The sequence below is a fragment of the Phoxinus phoxinus genome (genome assembly GCF_949152265.1).
Source record: "Phoxinus phoxinus genome assembly, chromosome: 6".
In the NCBI taxonomy this organism is placed as follows: domain Eukaryota; kingdom Metazoa; phylum Chordata; class Actinopteri; order Cypriniformes; family Leuciscidae; genus Phoxinus; species Phoxinus phoxinus.
Genome location: NC_136881.1, coordinates 32,138,046 through 32,151,230, shown reverse-complemented (window position 1 = coordinate 32,151,230; position 13,185 = coordinate 32,138,046). Strand labels below are relative to the sequence as shown.

General features: G+C 37.4%; 1 protein-coding gene across 5 annotated transcripts in view; it reads right to left on the bottom strand.

Annotated features, from left to right (window-relative positions):
* Nucleotides 1–13,185, bottom strand: part of rnf24 (ring finger protein 24) — a 33,124-nt gene that overhangs the window by 18,004 nt on the left and 1,935 nt on the right. For 2 of the 5 annotated variants that reach the window (XM_079614755.1, XM_079614754.1), the window contains exons 2-3: nt 12,018–12,071; nt 208–357 (exon numbers count right to left, since the gene is read on the bottom strand). In XM_079614755.1, coding sequence (XP_079470881.1) covers nt 208–357; nt 12,018–12,034 — 167 coding nt within the window. In that variant the 5' untranslated portion in view covers nt 12,035–12,071. Of the gene's footprint in view, nt 1–207; nt 358–7,864; nt 8,562–12,017; nt 12,072–13,185 lie in introns of those variants that run through there. The other 3 variants (XM_079614757.1, XM_079614756.1, XM_079614758.1) reach the window with 2 other exon arrangements.

Below are 13,185 nucleotides of genomic sequence, written 5' to 3'. Positions count from 1 at the left end.
ACAAATCACGATGTAAATTACACTTAATTGTGGTAGGTGTTTAATTACACCCGTTCCGTTTTGTAGCCTGAATGTTTAGGGATTAGATCAAGACGTTCAAACCCTGTAACCGACTGAAGAGGGTAAATAAGCAAATGTATGGCATTCTGGAGGCATGTTCAAACACATTCTGCTGCCGCACATATAAGAAGAGCCAGGTGGTCTTACCGAATCAGGTAGCAGCAGAAGAGTAGACTGAGGATGAAGACGAAAATGGCTGTCCCAAAGACAACAATGTAGATATTGAGGGGAAGGTTCTGAAACCCTATATTCGGCATCCTGAAAGTGTAATGCTGTAAATCTGAGGTCATGGATAACCTGGTCAGAGAACGAAAGGGAAGAGAGACAAAGAAACATCAGATAGTGGCTCATTGATCACAACACTAAATGCTAGTCTAAATGCTAGCAGACCACATGCCCATTAGTCCATCTCAAAGGAAAATAATCACCCTTTCTGCCGATGCACGTATAAGCGTATGTTCTCATCAATATGATTGTGATTTGATATGTGGCTTGGTTTGATTTCTAGACTGTTTCCACAACAACTGTGAATTATACCCAACAACAAACCAATGAATAAACTCATTAATGCCTAAAATTGTGCATTGGGCAGTGCATGTAATATTCCAGTGGAGAGAGCTTGAGAACATTGGTCCTGCAGGAGCCATTAAGCAATACCCACACTCTCTATCTGTGGGAAATTAGTGTTAACTAATCTACTGAGAGTCAGCTCAGCTTTGATTTGGTCTGTTACGAGCATGTTTTTTATATTTAATATATTCAGTTTTTGACTGGAAAAATAACTCAAAATAAACCATTAAAATTGCTAACAGAAAGATGAAAAACTTTTATTGTCAAAACTTAAATTCAGGAATGGTACAGTCATGCTAGAAAGTATTTTGGACACTTAGAATTTTAATTGCAATGTATTTAAAAAACTAAATGTCAAACAAAATGACATTACATTAAAAGAAAGTAAAACAAAACAGAAGGCCACTGCTTTTTTCCAACATTGTGAAGACCAAATGTTTTTAAAAAAAAAGTTAATTCACCTTAATTATTTTTTCAAATTGTATTATTTTTTTTATTATTCCTGGCTGTTAACAGTAGTTTCATATTTATGGAGTGATAAAAAGAGCTATTAATTCCCCTCAGTAAAATATTACAATTGAAAAATAAATAAATAATAATAATCAAGAATTTTTAGCTTGCATTTTTCATTTCTGTTCTGAAAATGTATGCAAATTAGTGCATGTATATAATTAGATAATGACTAATTATCTAATTAAATTTCCGACAAATTGCAATACAAAACGTTTGTTTTAATGTACTATGATTGATCAACTTGGGAAAGTGTTCCAGTAATATTATTGTAAGTATTGGTAATAAGTAGGCTATTAGTTAAGTATTGAGTATTACTGTACTATTAGTTTTTTTAGTATTAGTACACTGCCTTCCCTTAAAAATTAAAAAATGCCAAACGTTTTTTTGTGAGCTATAAAATATCATAAACTCGGTATAAAACAACAAGTAGCCTATGGCCTACAAGTAAAAAGAAAGTTCCCACCTTAATAGAATTGAAAGTAGCAAACCGCTCAAAGTATGGGAACTAAATAATGGATAATAGATAATAGGATACTACTTACTAAATAAAATTTTGATTTAAGAACAACTAGGCTCAATAGCAGATCACCACCACTATTTAAGAACAAAAATGTGTGTATGTGTGTGTGCATGGGTCTTTGTTAATGTGTTTGAGAGTAAGAGATTTCACTGGGCATTCAGGATGTTTCTCCTCCCAATACGGGCATGTCTGGGCTTGCCATTAGGATAAAACTCAAGTAACACATGTCAGACTGTGTGTGTAAACAAAGGGGGAGGTAGAGAACCACTGTGTGACGTAACAACACAACACAGCTGGGTGTAATCCATCATACTTTGTTCTCACAGACATACTTGAAGCTTTACTCTCCCTATAAACATTTGATGTCCTGGACCTGTCTGAATGTGAGGGCCTTTGACACATTCAGAAGCGCTCACACTTTCACCCAGATTCTTGCTGACCACAAACAGATTGTTTACTTTCCTTCTCCGTCTCTGCTTGTCTTCATCAGTCTGTGTCCACTACAGCATGCAAAGCTTTTTGACAGATGAGGGTAAATATCCTAACAGAAAATCAATGATCAGCTGGCTTACACAAACTCTGTTATTTCAATAACAACATCCCTCACTCTTACCAATACAGTAAGAAGGCCTACTAGTAAATATAACAGTTTTATTGGCTAGGTTGGAGGTTTGAATCTGTCGAGTCCATGATGCTATTTTGCCTCTGTGGCAAAATATGATTCATTGCTCTTCCCATGCTATTATCTTGCTTTACAAGCATTAATCGTCTGAGCTATAGTGGCCCGGTAATGTCACATGACCCAAACATACAGGCTTATTGACATTTTAATGCCCTCAAACACAATGATACATGTCATTTGGAAAACTTCACAAGTTCAGGACATGAAAAATAATCTGGAAGGACATATTAAAAGAATGAGGGGGTTGGGTTCAAGACTGGGAGAGGCTCCGCTGGCTGCAGGCAATTACTTTTCCTTCTTTTAAGTGTCATTTGGCACTAAGTGTCATTTGGGAAAAGAAGGAATTTATTCCTTTTTTAATGTTGCTGAATGATTACTTGGTAACACAAATGTTCACTTTTTTTAAACAAACAAAAAGAATATAACTTTTAACCAGCTCTGCCAATAAAATAAAAAAATTAAAATTAAAATAACCCAAAACAGCAGCCTCTAACATATTCAACAAAACACTGCAGTCATTATGCGGCCCATGCGACAAAACTGGGCAAAGTATCTACTAGAACCATGAAAAAAAGTATACACTACTGTTCAAATGTTGGAGGTCTCCAGGCTATTTCTGTTAAAATACCTTACAGAAATGTAGTGAATATTTGCACCAACGTATCTGTTTTGACTGGTGAAACATTAACCTGAACAAACAAATAGAGCTAAAAATGAAGATTCTCAGTATCAGCCAAGGTATTCATTGCTGATAATAAGTGAGCAAAAACGGTTTCAACTACTTCTAATTGGTTTGCCTCCAATTTAAAGAAGGGTCAAAGTCGGGCTACAGTGAGCTGCTCAGAGACAAGGAGACCAAGTATGCATTTGTTAAAACATCAATTTCACCCCAGTTAACAACCACAGCATTCCAAGTTAAATTTGTGTTTATCAACCCTAATGAGGGCAAACTGAGTACACAAATAGTTGTAGATACGTAAAAAAAAAATCCACCACAATCATGTATGAACTGATGATGAAATTCTGGGACAATTTCAATAATAACCAATAATCAACAGCTCGTTGTGACCGATACAATAGCCGATACTTTTACTTTACTTGATGAAATATGATCATAATAATCAAATGGGAATTGGTAAAAGCATCATACAGATAAGACAATCGTGTCATGTATTGTTGTAAAGGTCTCATCACTGAGACACTGAAAAGCAAAATAACCAATATATGAGTTCAAATACTGTGCTGTAATTCTATTTTTGTTATCAGTACAAATAAATATGATTTATCCAGTAATTGCAAATATCTGCTGCTGTTTCAAACACAATTACTTTTTACGTTGCAAACTGAGGTAATAAAACAATTTAATGAATGTAGTTACAGTATTGTTTTCATCCGACAGGGTTTCAAACTAATTTCTGCACGTATTGTCTGCGCTGATTGCCTTCCTTGTCCAATTTTGCTTTGGTATGAGTTTGTTCCAGCAAGAAAAAGCCATTCAAAACAAAACTGGTTCTCGCAGCTTTTCACCAACTGTGATCTTGTGATTCAAAGAACATGTTTCTTAAATGAGCAGTAGACATCTTTCCTTCCTGTCTCATTCTCGATGGCCAAAGTAAGAACGTTTTGTAACTTTTCTGAACCCTTGTCTGCAAAGGGAATCTCCAATAGTGAGCCGGTCAGATGGTCTAAAAGCATGTCAACTTCTCAAAAGTGAGAAGAGGGAAAGCTTGCAGAGGTCACAACAGGGACACCGTGAAGGAAACCTCCTTGTATACCGGAGTGACAGTTTCACTCACACACCAACTTCTGCTGGGCAAGAGAGTCTCAGACACCAAATGTTATCCCGGAGCCACTGTCCTGCTGTGGAAAACAACCCAAAATTCAAAGGGTTTTTTGAAGTGTCTGTCAGGCCATTGCTACCATCCAAAAAAAAGGGAAGTAAAACTTAACAGCTTCTTTTTTTGATCTTCTATACCACAGGGTACAATATCAAGTCCCTTTTCACCCCTACTTCCCATTATGTCACCGAACTGACCAGACAAGGTCATTCTGCAATGCTCAGCTTGCCGTTACAACACTGCCAAATGGTATTTTTACCTCCACTGAGGAGGAAAAGCATTTCAATAGCGCATTGAGTCACTCTCAGAGCTGAGAGGAAGTGCAGAGTAAAACTGGAGTGGCCCTTACTTATTCGAAATTTGTTGTGTTTTATAATCCTTAATATACCGAGATGGGTTATAAAAAGAAAGCTCTTAAGCTTAAAAGTGGGTTCTGACTATACACAATGATTCACTTACAGTGAACCATGTGCACTTAAGCAGTAAAGCACTTTTTGGTTTTAATAAAACAAAGCAACAAAACCTACTCTATAGGGCCCTATTCGCCATCTACTTTATTTCCTTTCAGCCTATTTCCTTTTTGCTTTATCAAAAAAGGCTCAATAGCCCAACTGGTGCACTTGAACTATAACAAAGTACTTAAAGGACCCTTGTTAAAGAAAGAAAAAATATTCCCACAAGATGACTTTCTCACAACACTTGTAAATATCTATGATTGCTACTCGAAAACAATATTGGAGGGTAATGCAGTGAGATCCAGTTAGACGGAGAAGTGATGAATAAAAATGATTTTATTTATAAGTAAAAAATAAAATGAATAATACAAATAATAGAACAGTGAATATTTAGATAAATTTGTAAGTAATAATCAGCATTTAATAGTAAACAACGAACAAGTCTTTAACCAAATATCTCTGAGTAAAATAATATTGCCAGAAGAGTAAAGGAGCAGAAGAAGGGCTTCTCTTCTGCCAAGTGAAGAGCAAGAGTGAGCTAGAGAAGTAGGAAATCTGCAAACATTTACACATAGGTCCAAGTCAAAATATAATTTCTAAGGTTCAGCTCTGATCTCTTGGCATTACATAATGCAAACATGGTTGAACATCTACATCTAGGCCTATACCTTAATTCCAAGTAAGATAACCAATTAATGCGAAATTTGATATTAGACAAGATACCACACTTTGCAGAAGACAGAAATAAAATAGCATGTCTCTGCTTTTGGAGAAGTATCAACAAGATTTTCTTGTCTCTTGTTCTACATCTTCCCTCTCTTCATATATCCACTTTACGTTAATACATAAGATAGGGCAAATTGTCACATTCCAATTTATGCGCGTTAGCTAAGCTCAAATCGTAATTCCAAACCTACTGTGTGCCCCGATGTGAACATTATGCCACCAGCGAGCACAACCCACCAGCAGAGTGGGAAAAAATGCGTTCAAAGTGCGTTCATCGCATACACTGAATTCTCCCAGTTGAAGTCAAAGCAGGCCTTGTGTCAAAGTAGTCAAAGTATCTGCCTGGTCATCATTCACATCTGTAGGTCACAACTGGTATTTATCCAATGCTAAATCGACATAGTGACACTTTCAGTGCACACATCTGTCTGGAGAAAATGTAAGGTTTACTCAAGGCGGCAGTGGTTTTAAATAATCTAGCGTTAAGATAGAATTTTGTTTCAGATTTCTGTAAAAAGAGGCTTCTAACTTTAAATGTAATACAGGGTTTAGAATTTGATGGGCCTGAATACTAGAAAACATCAGTATTTACTGGGTCAATTACCGGTAGTTAACTTCAAATGTCTGTGCCTTTTAACTGAATGATATTATTCAAGTATACCTAGCCAACCTGAATAATAGCTATTCAGCTAGCTAACATTTATTCAACGTTTGAGTTCACATAATTGGATAGATTATGTTTCCAATTACATTTCACAATTACATGACAATTACACAATTGTCATTTAGCAGATTATTTATCTGTTCAGGTTCAAAACCTACAAACTTTTTGGTTACCAGTCCAGATCTTTGACCACCAGGCCACACCAACCACCATGGTTTAGAGAAGAGCTGTCATTTATGATCAATTCCATTAAAGATAGAAAGAAAAATAAAAAAACAGTTTGACCACAATCATATAACTCTCCATTTTCTGGAAAAGTCTTCACATGCACAAGGTCATCCTAAATATAAAAGCTGGACATTTTATAAACCCAAGTAAATGTCCATGTTTGTTACTAGTAAGAGCAACAAAAAACTAAACAAAAAAAAAACATCAGGGTATTTTGGGAATAGAATATAAGATACTTTCTCTTTCTCTGACTTTAAGCTACCAAGACAATTCTCCATACACTCAACTTTCTGACATTTAACTTTACTTTCAAATGTGCTCATGAGTCATGTATCACTTTGACGCTCAACACAGACGCAAAAGGAAGCATTTATTGCTGTAAAGATAACTATAATTACACACTCTAGCACAACCCTGATTGCTAAAGTGTTTGCATAGCCAGTGATGCAGTGAAACCTAGTGAGGCAGACCATCAGTACACACCTTTATAATGACCTCTCTTACGTTGTCTGGCAGCTAAGGACCCAGTGGCATAATTTAATGCAGATATTTCACACATCCATTGAGTGGCCCAAACGTATTTTATATAAATTACATTCAAATGTCAACATTTGAACCTAAGGCAGCATCCTGACTGCCTTGCAGGATCAAAATAAGTGCTTTTCATGTCACACCAATAGCGCTCTTCACATGTTATTCACAGGAAACACTCAGTTCACTATTGATTCCAATAGAGTTTGACATCAGCATGCCACTAAGCTAATAGTGCAATACTCATATAGTTCAAGACAAATATTGGACATACTGGATATATAGCCTACTTGAAGAGAAATCCGAGAAAGAACTGATGTGACGTAATTTCGAACCAAATCAGACCAAAATGAAGTTAGTTTGGAGTAAATTTTGGGGGATTTCGAAAAAGCCTGCCAAAGCGAACTTTCTAGAAAAGTTTCCCTTTCAAAGTGCATTTTGGTATTGCCTTCTATTTAGGATACTTGTGATTCTTAGATTTGGGAAAAAATCAGTATACTGTGGTCATATAGTGGTTTCCGCTACGTAAACAGTTTAAGACCATAAAATCCATTCAATAAAACAAGACAAATATAACTCTACTACTCATAATGACACCACCCTTCGACAACATGACACACGTGTAACTCCCATACAAATCGATATTTCACACTCATGAATACTTGCTTTTATAACCCACCAATGCTTATAGCTAAAACTCATATTTCCTCATGGGAACACGCTCAAGCAGAAATACGACTCCTCACAGAGTACTTCTGGTAATCTTCCATCATAGGGAGGGTAGTTGTTACCCCCCACCATCAAAGGAGGAGCTCAATATCTCAAGGCTTCAGAACTGTAAAACAGTGTTTTTTTTCCTGTCAACATGCCCCTACTGAGCATAATTGGGTAATCATTCCATTTTAACAAACACCTGGACTCCAAACATGATTAATAGGGCTATATTAGGAATATAAGCTTGGATAATTAGAATCCCTGATGACTGTCAGTAAAAAGGGGCGTTGGAAAGCAAAATTATTATGCAATGCACATGATTCTGCGTAAAAAAAAAAAAAAAAAAAAGTATAGCCTACTGACCGTTAAGGGCTGGGAAAGTTGAATTGCTCAATATCCTTTTATTCACTGAAGACCTTTGAAACAGGAACATGCTTTGCCATAAGTTGAGACCGATTTTTGGATTGTTTTCTTTTTTATCATCATTTGTCTATTTTTCGTGTCTGGAAAAAGCTCTGTTTGCACTCTTTCACAACAAAGTCCCAAGCCAATTTCCAGCAGCTTGTGGCAATCCCCTGCACCAGAACAAAGGCTGCTGTCTGAATCTGAAGTGGAAATTTCCACTGAGCCTTGAGCCCTGGCTTTCCCAGTTGCACATTTGAAACTTAATATTACAACAAAACTAGAGGGCCTCCAGCTTCGTAAGGGGAGTGGTGTGGGTCCTGACAGTGTCTATGCCAGGTTAGTGAGAATATGTGGTCATGAGTTTAGTATCTCTTCTTACATATAGTACCTAACAAGATTTGATGGCCTCAACAGTAGCAGTCAAAATCAAAATTATGCCAAAAAACAACAACTTGAAATTACAAAGTTTGCTTTCAAAAGGCTTCAACTCAGCTCAAGAGAATTATAGATAGTCAGACAGAGATTTCTAACATCAGCACAAACACATTTCTTACAGTGATCTTAACATAATCTTATCAGTGTAATGAATAAATCTACTCAAAGTGGTCGAAAGTGGACAATCTGAAAACATGATGTTTTGTTAACAAAGTTCGAGAGGAGCACGGTCAGATAATTAAACCTAATTAAACACACGTGGAGCACATTCAGATAATCAAAGCTAATTAAACACGAGTGGAGCACATTTAGTTAATCAACCCAATCAACGAGTTAATAGGTATATTTACACCAGACTTACCTCCGTTCATTGAGAGTTTAGCAGCATCCCTCAACCACCCCATCTCCTCACTTCTAGTCCTAACTATTCTTACAACAACCGGGGGCAGTACTCTGGGATCGGGCAAAAATTCAGAGGTCGGAGCCCTCCCCCGGATAGCACGCATAATCTTTACTCTGTTTAATTTAATGTAAGTGTGAACTCGGGAAGTTTTAGACCCCGTTTATCGACCAAAACACATCTTAATACAAGGTGTAAACAGGGCTTTTGAGCAACTCTAACTTACAGAGTTGAAAACTCACAAAGCTTGAGATTAATCAAGAGATACCTTGCAATTTTTTACTAATAAAAATTGACCAAACAACACAGATAATTGATGTACATGTCATCCTATTAATGTGGACATTGTTTGTAAAAGAAGACTTTGCCACAAAGTTACACGATATACTACCATTCAATATTTTGGTATAAGAGAGATTTTAAGGGATTAATACTTTTATTTTTATATTTTACTTTCAAGGACACAGGAATCAAAAGTGGCAGTCCTTTTAAACTTTTTATTCATCAAATCCTGAAGAAATGAATCATGGTTTTCACAAAAACAAATATTAAGCAGTGTTTGTGGACAGTGAGATTACTTTCACACTGGCAGTCTAGTTCAAAACGGGGCACGGTTCGCATGAAAAATTGGTAATGTGTAAGCTGTCATGCGGACCTGGGAGCGCACCGTGGTATCGAACCCAAGAGTAGGAAGTGGTATGAGCTCGGATGCACTGGAACTGTGGTGGGATTTGCGTGAATGCTGTGAAAGCAATGGGACTCCGGTGCACACTTGTTCAGGAAGTAAAGTAACCTGCTTGTAAGTTTTAGACAATGGCGACATCATTACTTCAACAAAATGCATTTCACGAGTTCACACTTACATATAATTAGATTTTAGTAAAGGTTATGTGTATTTGGCGTGCTGTCCGGGAGGAGGGCTCCGAGCTCGGAATTTGGCCCGAACCCTAAGTACTCACCCCGGTTGTGATAGGAATAGTTAGAACTAAGTGAGGAGATGGGGTGGTGGAGGGATGCTGGTAAACTGTCAAAGAACAGAGCTAAGTCTGCTGTATAGCGTTAATTGAGTTGATTAACTGAATGCGCTCCTCTCGTGTTAGTTAGATTAATTATTAGGTTAAGCTCCTCACAAACTTAGCTAATAAAACATCACTTAGAGGATGACAGTGGTGATGGATTTATCTTGGATACGAGAGTGAGTGAGTGAGCTTGCAGTGTATTCACGCAGAGTGAGCGCAATCAGAATGGCAAATGAATGGCTCGAATTCGCTGACTCCTAATTAGAGTCCGTTTGCAATCCAATCACCCACATACAGTAACGCAAGTGTCATTCACTCTGCTGTGCATAATAGGACCAAATGAATAACAAAAAACTATTTATTGACTCGTGTTCTGTTTTCTATCATGCGCCATGCACTTTTGTGATGACGTAGGATGAACGCAAATGCACCAGGGTTCAATAGAATCAAGTGAGCGTGAAACCAGACCAACGCTGCGGGGGCTTCGTGTTGTGCCGAATTCTAACTAGGCTACCTGCCAAATGTTTGCTACCTGGTTGCCTAATCCATACCCTAGCCAGCCCCACACCTAATCCTAAACCAACCTATAGGGACTGAGGAGCTGTTTACATGACACCGTTTTTAACTGAAAAGGAAAACTTTTTATGCATTTTGGCTGTTCATTTAAACAACAATGGCGTTTTGGGGGCCTGAAAACACAAGCTTTTGAAAACTGGTTTTAAAGTGCAAGTACTTGAAAACGATACTGTTATCGGCTCCATATAATCTAAAAAAAACGTGATATTGTGAAAACAGTGACGTCATGCGAATGCGTATTCATGCGAATGCGTATGTTCAGCTTCAGTCCATAGACCTCATTCACAGCTGAGCCATCTTTGATTTTTAACGGGAATGAAAGCGAGGCTACGAGAGATAGGCATACAGTACATCTCTTCAGTGGGTCTCTTTAATGTGTTTTTGGGTTGTTCTGCTGACAACTGACACTGCAAACATATCTTTCAGTAGACAAAAAGTAGAAAATTAAAAGTGATCTAGTTTTATACAGCTTTTTCAGTGGATGCCCTTGAAAACACGGTAAGTCTATCCCTCACAGCCTCGCTTTCATACATGTCATGGCGCTGCTTTGAATAAGGTCTATAGGCGTGTCAATTTTTCTTTGTGAAAAAGCAATACTTTTACGTTTTTAGTACATTGTTGTCGTGTAAACGTACCCTCAGTCAGGGGGGTTATGACCTGGTGGTGGTTAGAATTCAGTACAACACCAGGAACAATCACATTTGGACCCGTGTGAAAGCCCCCTAATACGCTGTTTAATCCAGGGCAATGGTGTTAGTCCAATAGCTAATTAATCCACTATAGGCAGAAGCAGAGCTGCAGGTGAGGGATTAGACAGGACAGAGAAGAAAAACCAAACCCATATGACTTTATGTCAACCAGGACAAAAGGAAAAACAATGTCCTTATCTGCTCCACAGATGAAATGTCATATGGGTGTGGAACAACATGAGGGTGAGTAAACGATGACCGAATCTTCATTTCAGGGTGAAAGTTAATATCCATTGCCGAGTTGACGAAGTACTGGAAGAGAGAAGATTTATGTGTCCAGAATGAATACTGTACATGCAAACAAATAGCTTATCTTGCAATAATTCTCTCTAATTCTCTGCTGTGCTGTAAGTGCAATCTGGCTTGTTCTACTGACTTGAGAACAGATCTGCGTTTGCTTTTATGAGGGATCTAATGATCCTAAATGAACTAAGAGGGCAAGTGTCCTGTCTTGTGAGCTTAAACGGTAACATGAGATGGTACAAACAAGTTGTAGAAGTGACACCAGCAGCTGTTGCCCCTAATTTACCCTCTCAGACGACATTCCCCACAGGGCTTTCTCATAAACAACTTTGTATTTTGTTTTGCCCTAGTCTTTCTTTTGGTCTTATTTCTCATCTTCTGTTCATCATGTGGCCATGCATACACAAATAAGCACACTGGTACAGTGTTACTATGACACAAGTATCTTTTCCTACAAAATCAGCATTTCTAAAACAGCACAGAGTGATTTTCTTTCAAAGAGTCTATAAAAACATACCAGAAATACTGGAGCAACTGTTCATTAAAAAGACTTACAGGCTTTTGATACAAGACATTATGTAGGCGAGTGATCATTCATACGAGAGACAGTTTTATTTCCTTTAGAATCAATTAGATGACCAGACAACTCAGCTATCAAATATGTTGTAAAGCATTATGTTAACACTTACACTGGCAGATATATCATCTTTGTGGATTTTAGGCAGGATTCAGAATTCAGGAGCCTGTAAAACATGATGACTAATTCACATCTGTGTCTTTGAAAGTTATGTAATCTGTTTGTTTTTTTACATAAAAGAGTATTGAGGGGAACAAACATGCAAATCCAGCTGACGACGAATCGCTTCATTATGATGCGTTTACTTTCCACACTTTACCTGAATAAAACAATTTCCAGACTTATCATTAGAAAGCAATTGGAATTAACTACACTTCCCACAAATGACCCATGAGTCATGTCTGGCATGTGTAAAACTATTCATAAGATTCATGTACGACTCGAAGACAGGCTAATATCAGTTCAGCAGCTCATTTGCATGTTAAGTAACCTCAAAGTTATATTAGCAAAGCTGAATATGTGTTAGTCATAGCATACAGTAACATAAGCATTTTGTACATGAATACAAAGCAAAAACATCAGAAATTACCAATTTGGTTTTAAACATCAGCATGTTGAAATATTAATAAACTTGCATGTATCTGAACGCAGAGTGAAAACAGATGGATTCGGGTCAATTGCCAAACTGCTTTCAACAGTGAGATGTGAGCAAATATTTATAGTTTTGGAGTACTGCTCCACATTAGGCCACACTGTTGACCTCTTCACCATAGGGGGCTGTTATTTTCATTGTCTAGTACCCAGCAGTCAGGGTGGCATACAGCAAATTGACATCTCTGGACATTGTGCACAAAAACAATTTCCTGATTAGTTCTTATTACATGCCGTACATTTCGTTCAGCCAGCTAGACTGAAAAACAGCAAGCAAAGCTCAGTGTATTACACCAGAGACCAGACCTGCCTGCTTGATGATGTGAGAAATGCAAGTCAAAAAAAAAAATTTCTCACCAAGACCAATTCTGTTCTTTGGAGCTCTTAGGTTCAGAGGCAATGCTACAGTTTAAAAATAAGTTGTAAATCAGTGGTTCACAATTCAAAACAAACCCAAAATTGTGGAGGTCCACAACCCAAAATGGGTTGCAGGTCTGTTCTGATAGGCTATGTTCTGTTCTGTTCTGTCATGGACGTTTGAAGTGAAACAATGTTAAATACATAAATATTAAAAAATAAATATTTGTCCTGTGCATAACTATAGGACAAATATAAGATGGACATCCCTA